The sequence below is a fragment of the Capsella rubella genome, unplaced genomic scaffold, assembly GCF_000375325.1.
Source record: "Capsella rubella cultivar Monte Gargano unplaced genomic scaffold, Caprub1_0 scaffold_5, whole genome shotgun sequence".
Taxonomy (NCBI): domain Eukaryota; kingdom Viridiplantae; phylum Streptophyta; class Magnoliopsida; order Brassicales; family Brassicaceae; genus Capsella; species Capsella rubella.
Window position 1 is genome coordinate 12255286 of NW_006238919.1, and position 20575 is coordinate 12275860.

At 38.2% G+C, this 20575-nt stretch overlaps 7 protein-coding genes across 9 annotated transcripts; 4 read left to right on the forward strand and 3 right to left on the reverse strand.

The window, feature by feature from the left end:
- Positions 1–125: 125 nt before the first annotated feature.
- On the forward strand, positions 126–1953 carry LOC17885698 (protein YIF1B). The gene is made up of 5 exons (XM_006291618.2): positions 126–268; positions 734–906; positions 983–1081; positions 1162–1313; positions 1411–1953. Exons 2-5 carry the CDS (start codon positions 736–738, stop codon positions 1796–1798), a joined length of 810 nt encoding a protein of 269 aa, XP_006291680.1. The 5' UTR covers positions 126–268; positions 734–735; the 3' UTR covers positions 1799–1953.
- Positions 1954–2073: 120 nt separating this feature from the next.
- On the reverse strand, positions 2074–3406 carry LOC17885400 (leucine-rich repeat receptor protein kinase MSL1). The gene has a single exon (XM_006290354.2). It carries the CDS (start codon positions 3334–3336, stop codon positions 2074–2076), a length of 1263 nt encoding a protein of 420 aa, XP_006290416.1. The 5' UTR covers positions 3337–3406.
- A 2177-nt stretch (positions 3407–5583) lies between these two features.
- On the forward strand, positions 5584–7062 carry LOC17884983 (RHOMBOID-like protein 13). Its single transcript, XM_023782061.1, has one exon. The coding sequence runs from the start codon at positions 5833–5835 to the stop codon at positions 6640–6642; it is 810 nt and encodes a 269-aa protein (XP_023637829.1). The 5' UTR covers positions 5584–5832; the 3' UTR covers positions 6643–7062.
- A 56-nt stretch (positions 7063–7118) lies between these two features.
- Positions 7119–9284, forward strand: LOC17885395 (protein STRICTOSIDINE SYNTHASE-LIKE 13). The gene is made up of 5 exons (XM_006291150.2): positions 7119–7194; positions 7461–7883; positions 7979–8263; positions 8359–8526; positions 8665–9284. Exons 2-5 carry the CDS (start codon positions 7507–7509, stop codon positions 9077–9079), a joined length of 1245 nt encoding a protein of 414 aa, XP_006291212.1. The 5' UTR covers positions 7119–7194; positions 7461–7506; the 3' UTR covers positions 9080–9284.
- Positions 9285–9335: 51 nt separating this feature from the next.
- LOC17886075 (flowering time control protein FPA) lies at positions 9336–13496 on the reverse strand. Of its 3 annotated transcripts, none has more exons than XM_006290568.2 (6): positions 13389–13496; positions 12692–12934; positions 12384–12440; positions 11416–12236; positions 9867–11212; positions 9336–9587 (listed from the first exon to the last, which is right to left on the reverse strand). In XM_006290568.2, exons 2-5 carry the CDS (start codon positions 12785–12787, stop codon positions 9892–9894), a joined length of 2295 nt encoding a protein of 764 aa, XP_006290630.1. In that variant the 5' UTR covers positions 12788–12934; positions 13389–13496; the 3' UTR covers positions 9336–9587; positions 9867–9891. The 3 variants fall into 3 exon arrangements, with proteins under 3 accessions (XP_006290630.1, XP_023637828.1, XP_006290629.2); XM_023782060.1 differs by having other exon boundaries at positions 9336–9517; positions 13361–13455; XM_006290567.2 differs by having other exon boundaries at positions 13361–13455.
- A 192-nt stretch (positions 13497–13688) lies between these two features.
- LOC17886810 (60S ribosomal protein L38) lies at positions 13689–14836 on the reverse strand. The gene is made up of 3 exons (XM_006292043.2): positions 14753–14836; positions 14230–14413; positions 13689–13924 (listed from the first exon to the last, which is right to left on the reverse strand). The coding sequence occupies exons 1-3, from the start codon at positions 14753–14755 to the stop codon at positions 13902–13904; spliced, it is 210 nt and encodes a 69-aa protein (XP_006292105.2). The 5' UTR covers positions 14756–14836; the 3' UTR covers positions 13689–13901.
- A 275-nt stretch (positions 14837–15111) lies between these two features.
- Positions 15112–18798, forward strand: LOC17885663 (sister chromatid cohesion 1 protein 3). The gene is made up of 12 exons (XM_006290202.2): positions 15112–15428; positions 15761–16019; positions 16121–16167; positions 16254–16303; positions 16410–16444; positions 16559–17055; positions 17147–17252; positions 17322–17458; positions 17554–18083; positions 18174–18259; positions 18339–18474; positions 18562–18798. The coding sequence occupies exons 1-12, from the start codon at positions 15305–15307 to the stop codon at positions 18661–18663; spliced, it is 2109 nt and encodes a 702-aa protein (XP_006290264.1). The 5' UTR covers positions 15112–15304; the 3' UTR covers positions 18664–18798.
- The last annotated feature ends 1777 nt before the right edge of the window (positions 18799–20575 follow it).

Genomic DNA, 20575 nt, shown 5'->3' on the forward strand with positions numbered 1-20575 from the left:
ATAAAACACCCTGAATTTTAAAATAAAACCTATCGTAAAAACACGTGTCTAGATTTCATTGGATGAGTGATGAGGAATAAGAACCTAGGGTCACACGTGCTAACAAGAGCTTCACACGACCTTTCTTTTGGTTATTTTTTCCACCTTGGATCTATGCGGTGGTGAATTCTTCGCTTTCGCAATTCACCGGGACTTAGCCGACGCACTCATCAAATCAACCGGAAAAAGCAAGCGATAAATCTATTAGCTCCTTCACAGTTGCCTTCAGGTCTGCGTTTATGTTTCCTTCTTACTAATTGTTGATTGATCTTCCTTGTTACACTTGTTTCGAGTTTTCTTTTGTGTTAATCTTCGATTACTTTTTCTGGTTCAAATAATGGTGTTTCCTTGCGATTTATCTTCGAATAACTGCGTTTTCCATGGCCGGAATCTGGATTCCATATGTCGCGGATGATATCGGAGAACCCTAGATCAGCAATGTAGTATATTCTGGTTTGCTTAGTGAAGTCTGTGAAGGGGATATAGAAAATAGAGTAGATAAAGAGAACAAATTGTTATGATTTGATCAGTAGATAGAAAAAAAAATGAATTTATGGTTGAGTTACGTGGGACAATCGTTTGATGGTTGGATTTGTTAAGGTGTAAAGAAATTTTGTTCTTTGTGCTTACGGACTTTATAATCAGTCAAGATACTAACGGTAAGCTCTTTCTGATGCTCTGGTTTAAATGCCAGAGATGTATAATAACATGGGACCTCAGCCTGGGATGCCAATGCCTCAGGCAATTCCTCAGCCTAGCCCTTTTGGTAATGCCTTCTCTGGACCTGGCTCTGGACTTATCCGGAGTGGACTGGGAGCTTATGGGGAGAAGATTTTCGGATCGAGCTCTGAGTATGTGCAGAGCAACGTAAGTAACTCCTGTTCGTTCTAGATTTTCTGCTTTACAGGGTTTTTCGTTTGTTTTAACCGGTTGAAATATACAGATAAGTCGTTACTTCTCCGACCCCCAATACTATTTTCAAGTGAATGACCAATATGTGAGGAACAAGTTGAAGATTGTTCTGTTTCCATTCCTTCACAGGGTAAGAGTCACCTTCTTATAATGGTTATTTTTGGCTTTGTATATGGGATTATGCTCATATAAGTTTTGCTGCGACCTCAGGGACACTGGACTAGAATATCAGAACCAGTTGGGGGTAGACTTTCATACAAGCCTCCAATATACGATATAAATGCACCAGATTTATACATTCCGCTTATGGCATTTGGAACCTACGTTGTTCTTGCTGGGTTTTCATTAGGACTCTATGGGAAGTAAGCTCTTTAGTAATTGTGTATTTATTCATATTTATGTCTGTTAGAGTGCATTTGTTCAAGCTTTTGATCCTTGTGTTGAATCTGAATTTGGTAGGTTTTCTCCAGAAGCTCTGAATTGGCTTTTTGTGAAAGGAATGGTTGGCTGGTTTTTGCAAGTCATGCTGCTGAAGATAACATTACTTTCACTGGGTAGCGGAGAAGCACCCCTCTTGGATATTGTGGCATATGCAGGCTATACTTTCACGGGCCTTTGTATAGCTGTTCTTGGTAAGATAATCTGGGGATATTCTTACTATGTTTTGATTCCGTGGACCTGCCTATGCTCCGGGGTTTTCTTAGTGAAGACAATGAAGCGAGTTCTCTTTGCAGAAGCTAGGAGTTATGACTCAAGCAGACATCACTACATCTTGATCTTTGTAGCTCTAGCTCAGTTTCCTCTTTTGATCTGGCTTGGTAACATTAGTGTGAATTGGCTCTTTTGAAACGCATTACGCTTACGTGGTTGTGAAAGCACTTCTGAGGTTATGTCGCAGAATTATGGTAGTTGAGCTTTTTTTGGTTTAGACTTCTGTATGTTAAAACATAAATATGGCGAAAGAAAAGTTTATCTCAAATACACATCTCTCTTTTTATCTTCTTTTTTGAATGTCAATTTTCATATACTACATTTCTACCATGACGAGACTAGAACAAGGACATGAACTTTGCTTTGGTAATGATGCTTTCTAAAAGAAATTGTCTCCCATCCGCATGATCTCTATTCCAAGCTCCCGAGCATAGCATTGGTGCATTGTGATTTTGGCTTTTGTGGTCCTTGGCAGATTGGAACGTTCTTTGGACATTGCAGACAGTTATTGGAAAGGTTTCCTCTGATCTGTTTGGAAATCTTTTGAAACTCCTCAGGAAGTGTGCCTGAGAGGTAGTTGTTCTCCAAGTATAAGCTTCTCCACGAATTCTCCAGTCTTTTCCCATAAATCCTAGGAATATCACCAGAGAACATGTTGCTCCGTAGATTGATATCCTTAAGGTTTTCGTAAGTTGCCAGGTTCAGGGGAAGGTGACCCTGTAAATGGTTTCCTTCAGCATCAAGCATGCGCAGGCGTGATCCTGTAACCTTAATAACCTCTATGGATATGAACTGGTTGAAAGACACATTGATGCGTGAAATATCAGGGAATGTCAGGATTTCATGGCCAACGGTGCCTGAGAATCTGTTCTGGCTCACGTCTAATGACACAAGCTGTTTCAGCCTATGCAAGGGCGATATACGTCCAGCAAGGCTGTTGAAACAGAGTGATAGGGTTCTTAGACTTGGGGGCAGCTTAGGAAGCATTCCGTAAAGATGATTGTTGCCGAGTTCTAATACTTGTAGCTTCCACAAGCCGTTGAGCGCAGGTATTCTTCCGTCGAGATGGTTGTTTGATAGGATCAGGTGAGTCAAACTTCTCAAGGCTGAGATCCTTGGAGGGATTTCACCGGCGATACTGTTTTTGGAGAAGTCTATGGTTTTGAGCTCCTTGAGCCGCGTGACTTCTGGTGATATGTCTCCCGTGAAGAAATTTTCGGCCAGAGAGAGTTTGGTGAGTTTCCTGAGTTGGAACACTGTCTCTGGCACTGGACCGCGGAACCTGTTCTTGTTGAGGCTAAGGACTGTGAGCTCAGTTAGGTTTCCTACTTCATCAGAGAGGAAACCGTCATAGCCGTCATCATCAAGGTCGATCTCAGTAACTCGGCTCGTCGTGTTATCGAGAGGGAAAGAACACATAACTCCCAGGAACGTCCCTGAGCCTTCACAAGGGTCTTCGGAGAAGTCCCATGTGCTGAGGTAAGAGGATGGAGAGATGGAACTTGGATCAACGCTGCGTATTATAGCCTCTAGAGCTTGAATATCGGAACGAAGAGTGGCTGAGAGAACTGATGAAGGGACGAAGACTGAAAGAACTAGCAAGAGCAAGGACATGGTGAGTAGTAAAGAAGAAGAAGAAGAAGAAGAAGAAGATGGATTTGTTTTAGCAGCCATTATTGTTATGGTTCTTCTTTAACAGGAAAGAAGGAACCATTTCTTTTTAAGAGAGTAGTCTTGTAAGAAGAAGAAGGTCGTGTTGAACCTAATTCAAATCTAACATGCTTCAAAGGTTTTTTGGGTTTGTTATTGGTGACATTTCACATATTTGTAGCATGCATCATACCAAATTATACATCAAACCATATATTAACCGACTCACAACATTTAGTTTCATTTAAGCAAAAACATCATTTTAATTAATTAATTTCGCCTTCTTCTTTTTTTTTTTTCATATGTTTCCACGCATTTTTAATACATAGTTTTGAATGGAAAATTCAAGTTTCTCAATTTCAATCCTTTTTTATAGTTATCCTTAAGTTACGGGAAAAAGGTATAGTATGATATATACTCAATTATCTTTCTGTTAATTTATGTTAAAAATAAATAGAAGAAACAAAATGATAACAAAAATTAATGGCTATTATTCGTTTTCTATGAAATCAAATTTTGGTTCAATTCACATCACAAATTTTGGTCAGCTTGAAATTTGGACAGTTAATCAAGAATTTCAATTGTTTTTTAGAAAAGAAAAAAAAAACAAAACAAGAGGTAATCATTGGAGCAATTATCTAAGAAAAGACAATTGAAACATTCCACGATATTTTTAAAATATAGTAATTCACTATATATAGAAGTTCAATTTTACATATAAATAAGTCGATTGTTCCACCAAAGATTACAAAACAAAAAAAAAAAACAAAAAAAAAAACAAGAACCATTTAAGAACTTATTAAGCAACAATGGCCATCGAAAAGAGAACCATGATTGCCTCATTCGTCATCGTACTGATGATGGTAACGATGATCGTGACCAATGTTGAGGCTAGGAATCATGTCAAGATCAAGCCCCCAGCAAACCCCAAGTTTTACCTTTTCTAAATTGATGGCTCATAAAATGTTTACAAGAAAATAAATGGTTATTGCTTCGACGTACGAGGAGCTTAGCTTCAAGCATTGGTTTTAACCAATGTTTGTTTTTAATATGTATTTCACTTCCATCCTCTTATTTGTTTAGTTATGGATGGATGGAGTAATTTGAATAATAAATTGTGTAAAAAAAAAAGAATATTTATACGTTAATGAAATATAATAGTTTCATATTTCAGTGACAATAATGTTTTTTTTTTTTTGCTATGAATGTTAATATAATTATAAGTGAAAACGTTTGGTTTTATTTACATAGTAGAAACCTTTAGATTTGAATTCTTAAAGGAGACAATACAAGTAGGAAATCGAGTGAAAGAGTTTCATCTTATCCAGAATTTCATCAAGTTACAAAATCATTTGCGCTGTTGCGGAATCGTCTGCGCTTTTGTCTTGTGATTACTTTTCTTGTTTTATCGATAATGTTGTGTACAGAAATTGATAACATTGTTCTAGGTCAATATATAATTTTTAGTTTGTAACTTTTGAAGAGGATGTAATATATATCCTTATATTAATTCTATCAGTTTCTTGTTTTATCGATAATGTTGTTTACAGAAACTGATAACATTGTTCTAGGTCAATATATAATTTTTAGTTTGTAATTTTTGAAGAGGATGTAATATATATCCTTATATTAATTCTATCACTGATAAAATTGTGTTATTGAGTTATCTTGTGTTTCGAATATCTGTATATATAGAAGGGTTGGTTCGTTTCATTGTAACTTATTGATTGATGAATAAACAACAACGTAAACAACAACGTGAGACTTAGAAATACATATTTACGTAATTTCCAAAATTTGGTCGTTGATTAGTTAAACACTGGAACACGTCACTGGATTGTAACGATGTGTTCAAGTAATGATGAAACGAACATAGTTTTGATATCGTCATAACATAGTCATGTAGCGTAACATAATATGTTATGTTATTATCACTGTTCTTTACTCTATTTTTGTTAAAATATGTTATTGCTATGAACAATTTCTGAAATCCAATCTTCTATTTTATTGTCTCTTTTATTTTCTAGACAGCCTTCGTCAAAAATAATCAATATACTAACATTAATTACTACTCTAAACTCTTGCCAATAATTAAACCTTAAATGCAAAAGGTTGTTGCTCTGCGTAATTTATTTATGTATGTATACTTGATTGAAATTGGATGGTGATAGGCCCAGTTCCATTACCACTTAGGCCCAGTAGCAAAAAGTCAAGCCGCCGACAAAGTCAAAAAAATGTTCGATCTGATAAAAAAAAATTCAGTGTGAGAAAATCTGGAACAAGTTAGCGCGAACACGAAGAATCGAGAATCAATTCTCGAGGAAGAAAGATCTCTCTTTTATCCTTCTGGCGAATACTTATTAGTTTGGTCGGTGGGTTTAGCTGTTAAAGGTCACTGCTTTGAGTTTGTTTATTCCTCCCCAAAAAAAGAAAAAAAACTTAATTCTCAGATCTGTGTATTGGCCTGCATCGTTTGAAGCTCATTGTTGATTTAAAGGAGAGAAATTGAGCATTTTAAGCATGGGAAGGCCTTTGTTTTATGATATCATCGAGAAGCCAGCAACGAGCTGCATTGTAACGATATGCAGTGTGATTTGGTTTGTGATTCAGAAGAAGAGTATTGGTTACTCTCAAGTTGGATTGAGTTACGATACTGCGGTCGAAGGGCACTATTGGAGGATGATCACCTCTGCGTTATCACATATCAGTGTCTTGCATCTTGTGTTTAACATGAGTGCTCTATGGAGTCTTGGTGTTGTGGAACAGCTCGGTCATATTGGTCTTGGGACTGCTTATTACCTTCACTACACTCTCCTTCTTATTGTCTTCTCTGGTGTTTTGGTTATTGGGATCTATCATTTGTTGATTGCTAGATTCAATATTGATTATTTCCGGAGAGTTACAGCTGTTGGGTACTCTTGTGTTGTCTTTGGTTGGATGACGATTCTCTCTGTGAAGCAACCTTCTTCAAAGCTGGATCTTTTTGGGCTCTTGTCTCTTCCCATTAGCTTTGCGCCGTTCGAGTCACTCATTTTCACTTCCATCATCGTGCCACAAGCTAGTTTTCTGGGACATTTGTCGGGAATCCTGGTTGGCTACGCTATTTCGTGGGGTTTGATTGGCGGGATGAACAACTACTGGGCTCTTACTATGCTTGGTTGGATCATAGTGGTTTTTGTTTTCAGTTTGAAGAAATCGGGTGCTTATGATTTCAGTTTCCTGGAGATTGAATCGCTTAGTGATGCTTCTTTACCCTCAGTGCGGTTTATTGGAAATGGCCGGACCTTGCAAGCCAGTGCAGTCCCTCTAAGTGGAGTGGACGTTGTTTGAATGTGGGAACAAATTTCTTGTCGTCGAGGCAGCAGATGAAGACCAAAAGTTGGTAACCAAGCTTCTGCAGTTGCAACAGATACTTAAGGCTTGCTTGAACTGTTTGTGAGAATGCTTCCTGCATAATGTGGTGACTGGGGAAGGATTCCTTGACTAATCAAGCTAGTGGTGTTGAGGCATCATTACAGATGAATATGGCACTCAATTATTTTGTCATGTGATTGATGTATAGTTGCGGAAGGATCCTATGTCTTACCTAAAGATTCCATCCACTAGACATGTTTCCTCATTTGTGACCTTCACATTTATTTCAATATGAAAGCATGCCACCAAACAGTCTTGTATTACTGGCCTTTCAACTATACATTGTAGGGATATTTAGTGAAATTATCACAATGATATATTGTATCTGTTTTATCATCTACACTCTTTCTGTTTCACAAGGTGATTAGATGAATTTTCTGCAGGTCTCTAAGACTAGAGCATTGTCTTCTTTTGTAACTAATTTGCATCTTGCGTCATTTCCTTGTTTTATATTCCAAAAAAAAGAAGGTAAGAGAAGGGTAGAACAATCATTGATTCACAGTAAAAGGTTTTATTTATGAGCAGTTATAGGTTGGATGATTATTTCGAAGCTATATCTCAAATAGAGTCATGTCAATTGTATTTGTATCAGAGTAATCTAACTTAGATCAACTTTTGACTAGTTCTTTGTCTCCATTGAACCTACTTTCAACCCAAAATTTATTCACAAAATCTGCATTTCTCCACAAATATAATGCTCTCTACATTGCTTATATAATCTGTACATTGATCAGGTGAATCTGATCTTACTTTCTGGTCCATCCTCTGAGCACTTTTGAAATGGAGAAGAAAGGCCAGTGTGGTACATATGACTCATTGTTGACTCATCATCCGATCCTCTGTATCATTGCTTTATCTGTAATTTTTATAGCTATCGACCCCTTTCACATAAGTCCAATCGGGGGTCGTGAGTTCAAACCCGTGAAGCACGAGGTTGCTCCATACAAGCAAGTCATGGAAAGCTGGCCAAGAGACAACCTTAGTCGACTGGGTAATCATGGGAAACTGGAGTTTGTGGACCAAGTCTTTGGTCCAGAGTCATTAGAGTTTGATAGTTTAGGTCGTGGTCCATACACAGGGTTGGCTGATGGAAGAGTGGTCAGATGGATGGGTGAAGCAATTGGATGGGAGACATTTTCCGTGGTAACATCAAAATGGTAAAACATTATATATATATATTTAATCACTTCTTTTGTGTGCAGAGAGTTTTGTTTTTAGTTTTTTATTGATGGTTTGTGTTCATGAGAATTAGGTCAGCGAAAGCTTGTGTGAGAGGTGTGGATTCAACAACAAACAAGCAATGGAAGCACGAGAAGCTGTGTGGGAGACCTCTTGGTCTGAGATTTGATAAAGCGACAGGAAACTTGTATATTGCAGACGCTTACTATGGTCTACTTATGGTTGGTCCTGAAGGAGGGATTGCGACGCCTTTAGCTACTCATGTGGAAGGAAAGCCTATACTATTTGCTAACGATCTTGACGTCCATAGGAATGGCTCTATTTTCTTCACTGACACCAGCAAAAGATATGACAGAGCGTAAGCAAAACTCTGTTATTCTTGCTTTGTAGATCCATTCCTACCTTTAATCATGTAAATTCTATGATATGAGATTATATTTGTACTTTTTGTAGGAATCATTTCTTTATATTACTGGAAGGAGAATCAACAGGAAGGCTTCTAAGATATGATCCACCTACCAAAACAACACACATTGTGCTGGATGGTTTGGCTTTTCCCAATGGAATTCAGCTCTCTAAAGATCAATCTTTCCTTCTCTTCACCGAGACAACCAATTGCAGGTATAACCATATAGACGACCCTTAACATTCAGACAAGACTAGGTCAAACTCCATATTTAAATGTTTTTCTGCCTCAACTTTGTGTTTATATTGATGTATCTGTCATTTCATTTCTCTTTATCAATATGTATATAACAGATTGGTGAAATACTGGCTGGAGGGTCCAAAGACGGGTGACGTCGAGGTGGTGGCCAATCTCCCGGGATTCCCAGACAATGTAAGAATAAACGAAAAGGGTCAGTTTTGGGTTGCAATAGACTGTTGCAGAACACCGGCACAAGAGGTTCTTACAAACAACCCTTGGATAAAAAGCATCTACTTTCGGTTGCCAATACCGATGAAGCTGCTGGCGAAAACGATGGGGATGAGAATGTACACTGTGATATCGAGATTCGACGAGGAAGGTAAAGTCTTGGAGGTGCTTGAGGATAGACAAGGCAAGGTAATGAAGCTTGTGAGTGAAGTGAGGGAAGTTCAAGGGAAGCTCTGGATTGGAACAGTGGCTCATAACCACATTGCCACTTTGCCTTACCCATTAACAATGAATCAATGAAGCACTTGTGTAGTTCTTAGCTTTTGTGTTCTTGATAGTCTCTTGATTTAAAAATTCATGAGGATAAAGAAACAATATAAACAAGTTGATGATTGAACTTAATCATCTCTCTGTAACTAATTATCTTCGTTTTGATTCGAGTTCCATTGGACTGATTCGTCTTTTGTGGATGTTATGAGAACTGATGCATATATTCTTCATGAAATTCTTTTTCTTGAGTCTCATTTTAAAAAATAATAATAATTTGAGATACAAATAATAGAATTTGATTACTCAATAGAATCTAAAAGCACACAATTTGTACAGCCTTGTACATAATAACAGGTAGAATGCATATTTTTTGTTTTCCAAAAGGGATACATTGATCAAAGTGATGCCCCTTGTCTCGTCTGGTTCGGACAAAAGAAGCTCTATGCGATATCATCCCTTGGCAACACACTTTCTCCATCCCAACATGTAACATAACAATAACGGTCGGCATGTCAAAAACGGCAACACTAAAACCCACCTGCCGATTATATTATTAAATGAAAGCAAGATTTACATTTGTAAAGATCATTTTCATTGAGATAAGTAAACAAGTCTGTCGACACATACAGAGAACTTGTGTACGTTCAATCTTATATTTTTCACACGGTTTCTATAAAGAGATGCAGCCTGATAAGCTTCAGATATCTCACATACTAAACAGTTTCGCCCAGATAATTTGTTTGAGAAGACATAACGTAGCAGGAGCATCACAGCACAAGAACCTAATACCCCAAAGAGCAAGAATGGTGAATATTACCTATCGATTATGAAGCCATTTGGAGCTAGTCTCCAGGGCCTTGTCCAGTCGAAGCATTTGATGGCTGTTGCTGAATCTGTTGAAGCAGATTAGCCGCAAACTGTAGAGTAGACTGGTATCGCTGGTTCTTATCAACCTCACCATCTGATGTACCTTGTCCAGCTCCAGAGAGCAAAGGCTGAAGCTGCAGCTGTGCTTGGCTAGACGGATCCAAGTTTGTCAAGTTAACTGATGGTGGCATCACAGTTTGAGATTTGGAAGTATTTGCGTTATGCCCTTGATTATTTGTCAGACCATGATAATTATCTTGTTGATAACCATGCAAACCAGGGTTCTCAGCTATAGGGGCCGATATGTAGTTTTGGTTAAGCATGGGAGCTTCAGGCTGATTTTGCTGTCTCATGGGTTGAGAAACATCTTGATGTGAATCTTGAGAGTACATTGCATAATTATTCGATGGAGGATTAGGTAACGGAGCTTGCAGAGGCGTACTAACAAATGGTGCTTGATATTGCATACCACCATGGACCATCCCACTGGAGTAGCTTCGTGTGCTTGACACCGGAGGATAATGCCTAGGAGGAGGAGGAAGTGGAGGAGGAGGAGGTAGTTGCCCCACCGGATTGTATTGGCTGCCTAATTGCTGGAATGATAGATTTGATCGGTCAGAACCCGTTGATTGATCTCGATTCCAAGAATGTGTCGGACCTTCTCCATTGGACAGTTCAACCAGCTGTTGACTTTCAGAGGCAGTAGGTAGAGAAGTTGTTGGGAGCAAGGAGGCCAGAGTGGCTAATAGCTCAGGCGTTAGGCTAACCCTGGCTCGAGGCATTGCAGTGTTAGGTACAGAAACTGGCTCGCTAGAAGGACCGAGAAACGATTTTGGGGGAGGCTTTGATTCTTCCTGCATACCTCTGTTGTAATCAAACACAGCTCTATCTTCTCTAGCGGCATACAAACCGTGATGGGCATTGGGAGGTGAACTCCGAGATTGCTCCAGATAAGATTGAGGAATGGGATGAGATTCTTGTTTATACGATACCACAGAAGGAACCTGGGGTGGGGGCAACTTGAGAACAACACCATATAACCGTTCTGGGCCAGACACTTTGAGCACATCAGTTAAGAAATCGGATGGAGGAACCAAAAATAAAGTGGTTCCATCGTCTAACTTGGCCACACCTGCTCGATTCTTTGAACCAAGGTAGCGGAGAAATTCAGTATAAGACGCGAAATCATCTTCTCTGTCTGGTAAGAAGAAAACGATTTCAAATCCAATGGCTTCGGCGTAATGTTTGGCAAGCATATCCAAACCCGTTCTTGCTGAACAATTGACGGTCTCAGGGCTATTAACCATTCGAAAAATCGAGAATCAGCAATCTAGAGCAGTGTTATCAATGACGCAAATCAACACTACATTCAGTTTGAGATCAGAAAGTAGACAATACACAGATTGCCTAAGATATCATGTCTAAAAGAACTTTTAAGCAATGAACTACAAAACTTCCTATATGTACGAAAAAATTAGGAAGGCCAAAATGTTACTCACAGTTCAGTTTCAATCCCCTTTCCAATAGCTACACAACGAGCATGACAAACAGAAGTTCCACCTTTGGCAATGATTCCTCTCCACATGAAATCAGCATCAGGGAAACCACGCCCAGACCTCACTGCAACTGAACCACACCCATATGACCTGTTGAACACAGTGACACGATCATCTACACCCATTGAAGGAAAAGCATCAACTGATTCATCTCTACGGGTTCTTTTGGGTTTTGTATCCAACTCAGCAGGGTCATATCCTTCCCAAGAACCAAGGGTTGACCTAACAGGTAGCCTTGTATTTGGTGCAGGAGCCTGGAGTTTTCCAGCTCCAGTTGGAGATGGCCTCCCCCAGCTTCCTTTCGTACCAACCACATCACTATATTCTAGACCACTATGTGAACGTTCAACGCTTCCTCGAAAAGGCCTCATAGGGCCGCAAATCCCGCTAGAATGTGGTGACGACATAAATGGAGGATCATTGATGAACATCTCAGGCCTTGATCGTTTGGCAGCAGAATGAAAACCGGTATCATCTACTCGTCCAGGGGGAATGTCATCGTTTGAGTACATTATTGTGATTCTTTGATCGTTCAGTAACCTTCCCTGTAGTCCTTCCTTAGCACAGCGGGCTTCGTCAACGCTCCTAAACTCAACAAGCGAAAAATGTCTTGATGGGTAACTAATACATCTCTCAATTTCACCAAAGAGTATCATGCAATTGTGTAGCATCTGTTCGTCAATCTGAACAGAATGAGGGTATCCAATCCACAGTACTTTACTTGGTTGGCCGTCTCCTTTACCATCTCCAAATGAGTGAGCGTACTGTTAAGCATATTACAATCAGAACTTAGAAACTTGGCAAGAACAAGGGTTTGTCGTAAAATCTTATAATCATTAAATGGCAAAGCAATAAAGGTATACAAATCACCAACAAAAAAAAAAAAAAGAAGGTCTAGCAATAAGCCTGACCTGTTGTTTAGCACTCAAACTGCCATCCATGCCATCAACAGAGCCAGGCCATGGTTCCTAAAGAGAGTGAAAAGTGTTACATGGTTTCGAAATGGAAAAGGACCAAATGGATTCTGCAATGTAAATGTTAGAAGAAAAATAAGAATAGAATGAATCAAGCAAATACTCCTTCTAGATGCACAAGAAAGTTTCCAGCCATGGAAGTCATATCGAAATCATGAAACTTAAATCACTCAGTGAGAGTTTCTGACAAAAGGATTACTAAAGCAAATTTATACGTTAACAAAGTCCGACAAATGGATGCTTACTTTCCGTGGCCCTTGTGATCGAAGAAAATCAACTCGCAAATAGCTACTGCCCATTCTCTTTCCATTCATGCTCATAGCTTGTATTGCATCTTCCATGTTATAAAAGTCAATGAAGGCTGTCTTGAGTTCCCTAAGAAACCTGAAGTTTTCGATTTCCCCAAATTTCCTGAACTCTGCCTCCAGGTCATCCTTTGAAACACTAGGGCGGATTCCACCCACCCAAAGACTCTTACAAGGTTTTGCCTGCAAACAATTAAGTTCCATGAGAGATGACTATATCATAAAATCGCAGCTCAGTGGCAATGGTGTAAGTCAGCGAAGTCATAAACAAGAAAAAGAAGACGAGTTTGATACACAGTTGCTTTCTTGTTTCGTATTGGCATCAGTTTTCTATACTGTAGAAAACTCTCATGAAGCAACCAAGTAAACGCTTGAGAAAGTTAATTCGAGTAGCGAAATTTTGGCGGTTTATAATTAAAATCCGCGGAAACACAACCATGAATCTGGGTTCAAAATTTGATAGGGACAGGCACTAACACTAGACGTGACAGTAATCACTAGTAATAAAACAAACATAAATTTTACCACTGAAATCAAGTGTATGAAACCCCACAATCGATCTAATCATAAACAAACCGTAAAATTGAAGGAAGAAAGTAGAATAGAAACCTAAGAAAACGCAGAGATGAGAACAAACCGGTCGAGCGAATTCGATCTTAATCTGACTCTTCTTCTTCAACTCCCGCGAAATGGAAATCAGAAGATTGAGCGCTCGTGTTTGAAGACTGAAGAAGATAAAAGAGAACCAACTATGAAAATAACGACCGCAATTTCTCAGAAGCGACGACGTTTCCTATATACTTTCACTATCGCCGTACTAAAATTCAGTGATGTTTGAAATATTTGTCGACTGCAAATTTGAAATTAAAAAATTCAGTGATGAGTTTGTTTTTAACAGCTCAAGATTAAAGTATTCTCAGACGCAAAACTGGAGATCTTTGGGAGGCATATAGATTACTAAACCATGTCGTCGATAGCAAAATACAAATCCATTCTCATAAATAGTCTTCAAGTTATAACAAAGAAACTCAAGGGAAGTCTGAACCATGATAATTCCAAAACACAGCAGAGAGAAAAACAAAATCTTCTAAGAGAAGGGTGTATAAAACTTCAAACACTGGTGGTAACAGATCCTGATTTCAATAGCTCTTCAAAGGTCTTGCACACTCAAACCTGTAATTAAGAAATGGCATATACAACTCAGATAAAATAATTTTCCAATACATGTCACATTACTGATAAAAAGAACCTAAAAGACTTGGTACTCAGATGCATGATTCCTAAAACTATTATGATAAACATGTGTATGAATTACTCGAATCTTTTCAGGCTTCAAATACTAAAATCCAACAAAACTTTCAAGTGAAATGCAAACCATGTGCCAAAATCTAACAACGATATGAAATAAAGAGGTTTCATAAGTGTGCAATGTGATGTTTGAGCTATGTTACAGAGAGATAGAGATGAGATAAATTTACCCGGAGGAAGAGATTGCTTCAACTTATCAGCCTTCTCTTGGTCGAAGACACATAGTGTGTAGAGGTACCTTGAGCATCTGACCTTGAACTTGACGATGTCCTTGCTTCTCTTAATCTTCACAGACCTAGCATCCTTCCTTCTCGCAGTCAGAAGGAAGTCCTTAATCTCATGGATTTGCTTCGGCTGCACAGACATCCAAAATCAAATTTCCATTTTCATTTCTATACATTTTCATAAACCCAAAATGATCTCAGCAACTAGCAACACTACTCAAAAAACAAAACAAATGTTTGTGCATAAACTTATAATCAATCGATCAATGACGAGAAAGACTCATAATCTACTCAATTACTACAAACCCTAGTGGCGATAACAACTAGCCAAATTCAGAAGACAAAATCCGTAAACGATGAGATCAGAGAATGACGATAAGGAACTACGAAGACAGTGATAACAAATAGATAAGCTCCTATAGACTCATGGAAGAATGATAAGAACTGAGAGATGACGACGAAATTTTACCATTGTCGGATGCGATTTTGTGGCTGCAACTTTCTCTTTTACCCAGAGTACAAACAGCAAAAGCAAGAACTCAGCGTCGGGAACTAATAGAGAACCCTAAATACGAACAAAACCCTAGAGTGCCATATACTCGAATTTCCAAATATACCCCTAAGGCCCATTAATCCAAAAATTTTCTTATTGGGTTTAGTGGCCCAATTGTTTCGTTTGGTAATATTTCGGGTCCATTAAGCCGAGGGAAGGGTATAATTGTCAGAGAAGGCATCAGTTTCCAATGATTTCAACATTAGCGCCACTGAATGGGGTTTTCCCGCGCCACTAAAAAAAAAGCACTCTTCTTCCTCTCCCAAAAGCCCTAACCTGTTTCTCGCTTTCTCGCTTTCTCGCTTTCTCGCTGTCACTGCAGTTTTTATTTGAAATTGAATTGGTTTCTCTACTTTATATATATATTTCACACCTTCGATTCGATAATCCTCGTCTCTCAAATCGTGTCAGTCTCCATCTCTGCTTGTTTAGGGTTTCCTTAATTGTGGGTCACGAAGAAGGAAGTAAATGTTTTATTCACAGACGTTATTGGCTCGAAAGGGTCCAATGGGTACGGTGTGGTGTGCCGCTCACGTGCAAAACCGTCTTAAGAAATCTCAGTACACCGCCATCGACATTCCTAAAACAGTTGGTTCGTCTTTACTCTCTTCAGTTTTTTTTGCTTTTTCTTCCAAAGTTCATTTTTTTTTTAAATCCCTCCGATTGTACCCAAATCTAAATTTCACAAAGTGTCACTTCTGCTTAGTTATGATTGCTTTGACATGGGCATTCTCCAAAATCCGATTTTGTGGTTTATAATTTAACCATTCCACTGATTGAATTTCTCATAATTTCGCCTGAGTATTTGCTGCTTTGATAAAAGTTGATGACTTTGCGATAATTTTGATTGGTTATAGGATCTCATGACTGTCTATATTCACGGGGATTGTTGATTAGTTTTAAAATATGTAATTGCCTTTGCAGATAGTATAATGTTTCCTGAGATACCGTTGGCATTGAGAACGTCAAGTCACCTTCTGATTGGGGTTGTGCGAATATACTCAAAGAAAGTCGATTACCTTTACCATGACTGGAATGTCCTTAATACTTGGGTTGCTAAAGCTTTCGTCTCTGCTCAAGTTGACTTGCCTGAAGATGCCAGACATGCCCCGCCTGAGTCTGTGACTTTGCCTCAAGCACTCAATTTAGACGATTTTGACTTGGAAGATGACACTCTCGAGATGTATTCTTCTCTTCACTTTTTTCATTCAAGTTTGATCTGTTATAAAGTTTGACTTGGAAGATAACATCTTTTTTATTCTTTTTTTTTCTTGCCAATCATAGGGAATTCGATAATCATACCCGGAGTGAAGAAGATATCACTCTCACAGGTACCTTTTACCTGTTGTTTGTTTTGGTTGTTGATGCAGCATACCATGATTTCGACGTGTTTCTGATTCTGATGCTTATTTTGCAGATCAAATTCCTACTGGCATTGATCCTTATGTTGCTGTAACATTCGATGAGGTGAGATAAACACTTGCTTTTTAGGACTTGGAACATATTCTGACCACTGCTTTTCATGTCTCCGGGAATGTGTTATTGAATGAAAGTTTGTATGTCCTTCTTACAGGACATCATCTCAGAATCTATCCCGATGGATGTCGAGTGAGGCTCTTCACAGAGTTTTTGATTTCCTTTACTACACCTTGCTCTAACTCTTCTTTTATCTGTTCAATGATATGCTATTAATGTGCTTATTTCTTTTTATGATTTGAGCAGCCAATCCACAGTACCTATGAGTGGACATATTGGAGATACTGATGTTGGAAGGGCTAATGTGGCAAGATCAGAAAACGAGCCAAGAGACACCAATATTACTCGAGATATAGGAACCGATAGTCCTCGTAACTATAGTCCTCGCAATGTCACAGAGGAAATCCTTGAAGTTCAGGATCCTAGACAAAGTAACTTGACAGAAAAGCTCAATCCCAATATCAAGAGAAGCGATGTCAATTCTCCGGGAAGTATTCCCGAGATTGAGATAAGACGTGATGCTGCGCACGAATCAACCCCTGCGTCCCATCCATCATTTCTTGCAGAACAACATAATGTCAGAGTTGAACGCACTGATTCTTTAGATGAATCTTTGAAAGAAAAGGACTCCATTATCCCTAGTATTGATGAAGAAATCTCAAATTTAAGAAGGGATTCGACGTTTGAGCTTCGGTCAGAATCTCCAGGTTTTGCTGGTTCTGAAGAAGAACGTGCAGATTTTGGTGAGTAAACAACATAGTCTTATAATTTTAAGCTTAATGAATACATTCTCTTCCCAGTTATTTGTTTTGAACACTTTTTTTTATATGTTAGCGCATCCATCTCCTCAACTGGTGCTTCAGCCTTCTCCTCCTCCCCCACCACAAAGAAGGCCAAGGAAGAGGAAGCTCTTCGATAAGGTCACAGTACTAACCAACAGGTAATAACTTTTCATTGCTTCATGTTTATTTTATTACTTCTTGCGTACTGATACAAAGAATATGGACAGGAATATAAGACAAAGGCTCCAGGATCCTAGTGATACACTTCATAAGAGGAAGAAGATGCCTAAATCTAAAGTAAATATCTGGAGACTGAATAACCTGTCAAAGAAGGATCAAACTTTTAGTGAGCCCTTATTGACTGGTAATTTCCTATTGGTTCTTCATTTTCGACACTTTTGCCTACTTATGTTCTTTGTTTTTGAAGAAAGACTATTGCCTGTCTATGTCTACCTGCAGGCTTCTCAGATGTTTTACGCAGTGTCTTTGAAAAGGACTATGTAGCTTCAAAGCCATATCTTGTTGTTTCTGATGAAACTTTTCCAGAACCTTCATCTGTATCTTCTCCTGCTCGAGGAGCTGAAACCGAAATTAATCCAGTCTCTCCAATGCCAGAAACCATGGTCCCTGATTCAACAAATCGAGACAGTACAGTTCAGCTGTCTCCAGCTCAGCAAACTGAAGATGTCCAAGATTTTGCAGGCCCTCAGCCGACGCATTCAGAGTCTGTAGCAACAGAAGCACAATCTCCTCAGACATTTAATAATGAGGACATGGGATTCGAACATTTAAGGGATGGTGGTTTCCCTGTGTACATGCCATCACCACCTCCAAGATCTTCACCTTCTAGAAGTGATGACTTCACCACTCAGCCTGGAACTTGGCAGACAAGATCTGATAGAACAGAGCCTTCAACTTCCACAAATCCAGAAATTATGCCTGAACAAAGAAACTTGGGGCTTTCACCTGTTTCTGAAATGACTGATGAGGTCTGTTCTCACGTTTTTGTGTGTTATGTTTTTACCATTCTTGGTGCTTCACTAACATTGATAGTAATACCATTTGTATGTGCCATACAGGAACTTTCTTTCCTGGAGATAGGTGGAAGTACTCCCTCAAGATCACCAGCTAGTCAGGATTCTGATGGGTTGACAGGGAGAACAAGGTATATAGATTCCAAAGCCACGTAGATTTAAGAGTCTACTGTTTCTCCATTTATTTATAACAATTATTGAAATTTGCAGAGCCTTGGTTCAGTATCTTAAACTACGTTCTTCACATAGTCCCACTTCAAGCCATCCTTCCGGAGATCTAAGTTTGAGCGACATTTTGGCAGGGAAGACAAGGAAGCTAGCTGCTCGAATGTTCTTCGAGACTCTGGTGAGTTATTCTGGATACATACATTTTGTCCCCCCGTCATATCTCTCTGCACTGCCTTTAGCTTAGACAAGTTGTTTTGAATTACAGGTACTGAAGTCTAGAGGACTTATAGATATGCAACAAGACAAACCATACGGCGATATCGGTCTGAAGCTGATGCCTGCTCTTTTTTCAAAGGTTCAAACATGAATAAACAATGATCACTAGATTATTAACATTGAAGTTTGACGAGCAAGTAGGCATTTGTTGATCCCTGGTTTATTCACATTTTTGTACAAGAAGTAAAAGCTTTACTCAAGAAAACATGTGTAAATGTCTAAAATCCATCATTGGTAAATACTTCACATAACTTAAAATTGACTGTTGTAAAAAGACAAGGTTTGCCATTCTCTAATAGTTTTGGAAATAAATTAGTAGCCACGGGTTGAGATGGAACATATCAACATTCAAAATATCCACATGTGAGATTATATGTGAACATATCTCATGGATATGGGAGTCACTCAAAAAGTCCACCTGTGAGATTATAGAGAAAGTCCTTGAAGGCTTGGAATCCAATGAAAAGTACTTATTGCAGCATCTCTCTAATCCAATAGATCAGTATATTTTTGACATTTCCAACGGGAAAAGAAAAACTAATATATTTGTTGACTTCTCTTATGTTTTACTCTCTAGTTGGACTGGACTTAAATAATGTATATATTTAAGGTCCGTTGTCCATAGTTGGGCTTGCTGGGCCTATTTTGGTCTCATCTCATGAACGTAAGATTCCCAACGTAATAAGACAAGAAAAGAACACGATCTAATCCGCATCGATCCCGCAACGTATTAAAAGCTCTTACAGAATTAAATCCATGTTTTTTTGGATACTTTTGTTTACGATGAATTTGAGCATACTAGATCTTTACGATGGTCGATGAAGTTGATCGATATAGAAAAACTTTTTATAAGTGGGTTAATTACAAGAGACTTTATACATATATGAAAAGTTGTAAAAGAGAACTTGCATGCTTTTATTTTGTTTTGATAGTCAAGTAGCAAATCTAATTTTGCGCACCAAGACTAGCTTTATTTTACGCCAATAGAAAAGAAATTAACTGAAAATTGGGTGGTGATGACCACAACATACACACAGGTGGCAAAACTACTGAACTATCAATTGTATATATATTCTCGATTTAGTTCTGAATGTAACAAAAGAAAAGGAAACACACAGACACACAGGTTACGTACTCATCTTATCAATCTATATCATTCGATGTTAGAAAGCGACCAACGTCACAAGTTGACATTATTACCTGAAAAAAGAATTACAGTGGAAAACTTCTCCTTTCGACGACGTACGTTAAACACTTTTATATATTTATACAACAATTCTTATAGCTAGCTTTATCAACGATTCGTCGATTACTTTTACTTTAGTGCGATCGAATATTATATATGACTTATTTTTATTTATTAAGGTTGTGCAAACGATTGATGAAAGAACCTTTGTTTTTATAACAAAAGAAGTAAATGGTACACCGTACACCTGTTCTTAAGATGACGTACATCATAAATATGAATATACTTCCTTCTTTTAGTCTCAACAACAATGAACATAGACACAAATATATATACCTCTTCATTCTTTTTCTTCGTCGACAGATACTTTTTGTGTATATATATAGTAAATTACTTGAGTCAGACGACATTTCAACAACATACATACATATATAAGACAGCTAGCTAGTTCACTAATACTATATATGATTCATGAATTGGTCGACTATTTCAGCCTATAGCTATATCGTGTTATATATAGCTTACAAAATATATCATATGTCACACAACTATATAGTTACTCCATTTACGATATTCTCATCATGTATATTCAAGTAAAAAAAAAACATGTAAAAACTGTAAATTTGGTTTTTGATTGAAACAAACAAGTTGCCGTCAAGGCAAAGATAAGGAGATGATATTTTTTTTTTTTTAGATGACAAAAAAAAAAGAAGGAGATGATATTTTAATTGCTACGTACGTACACCACAGCATAATAATGAAAAAGAAAAAACTAAATAAGTAATCAATCACACTAATATAATAAAGTTGACAACAA

Excerpts from the sequence above, each read along its gene's own strand:
- LOC17885698 (XM_006291618.2), top strand. The coding sequence starts at position 736 with ATGTATAATAACATGGGACCTCAGCCTGGGATGCCAATGCCTCAGGCA. Across the intron at positions 907-982 it reads CTGAGTATGTGCAGAGCAAC|ATAAGTCGTTACTTCTCCGA; the intron begins GTAAGTAACTCC and ends TGAAATATACAG. Across the intron at positions 1,082-1,161 it reads TGTTTCCATTCCTTCACAGG|GGACACTGGACTAGAATATC; the intron begins GTAAGAGTCACC and ends CTGCGACCTCAG.
- LOC17885400 (XM_006290354.2), bottom strand. The coding sequence starts at position 3,336 with ATGGCTGCTAAAACAAATCCATCTTCTTCTTCTTCTTCTTCTTCTTCT.
- LOC17884983 (XM_023782061.1), top strand. The coding sequence starts at position 5,833 with ATGGGAAGGCCTTTGTTTTATGATATCATCGAGAAGCCAGCAACGAGC.
- LOC17885395 (XM_006291150.2), top strand. The coding sequence starts at position 7,507 with ATGGAGAAGAAAGGCCAGTGTGGTACATATGACTCATTGTTGACTCAT. Across the intron at positions 7,884-7,978 it reads TCCGTGGTAACATCAAAATG|GTCAGCGAAAGCTTGTGTGA; the intron begins GTAAAACATTAT and ends CATGAGAATTAG. Across the intron at positions 8,264-8,358 it reads AGCAAAAGATATGACAGAGC|GAATCATTTCTTTATATTAC; the intron begins GTAAGCAAAACT and ends TACTTTTTGTAG.
- LOC17886075 (XM_006290568.2), bottom strand. The coding sequence starts at position 12,787 with ATGGAAGATGCAATACAAGCTATGAGCATGAATGGAAAGAGAATGGGC. Across the intron at positions 12,237-12,383 it reads GTTTGAGTGCTAAACAACAG|TACGCTCACTCATTTGGAGA; the intron begins GTCAGGCTTATT and ends TATGCTTAACAG. Across the intron at positions 11,213-11,415 it reads AAGGGGATTGAAACTGAACT|CCCTGAGACCGTCAATTGTT; the intron begins GTGAGTAACATT and ends AATGGTTAATAG.
- LOC17886810 (XM_006292043.2), bottom strand. Across the intron at positions 13,925-14,229 it reads GAAGCAATCTCTTCCTCCGG|GTTTGAGTGTGCAAGACCTT; the intron begins GTAAATTTATCT and ends TCTTAATTACAG.
- LOC17885663 (XM_006290202.2), top strand. The coding sequence starts at position 15,305 with ATGTTTTATTCACAGACGTTATTGGCTCGAAAGGGTCCAATGGGTACG. Across the intron at positions 15,429-15,760 it reads CGACATTCCTAAAACAGTTG|ATAGTATAATGTTTCCTGAG; the intron begins GTTCGTCTTTAC and ends TTGCCTTTGCAG. Across the intron at positions 16,445-16,558 it reads TCTATCCCGATGGATGTCGA|CCAATCCACAGTACCTATGA; the intron begins GTGAGGCTCTTC and ends TGATTTGAGCAG.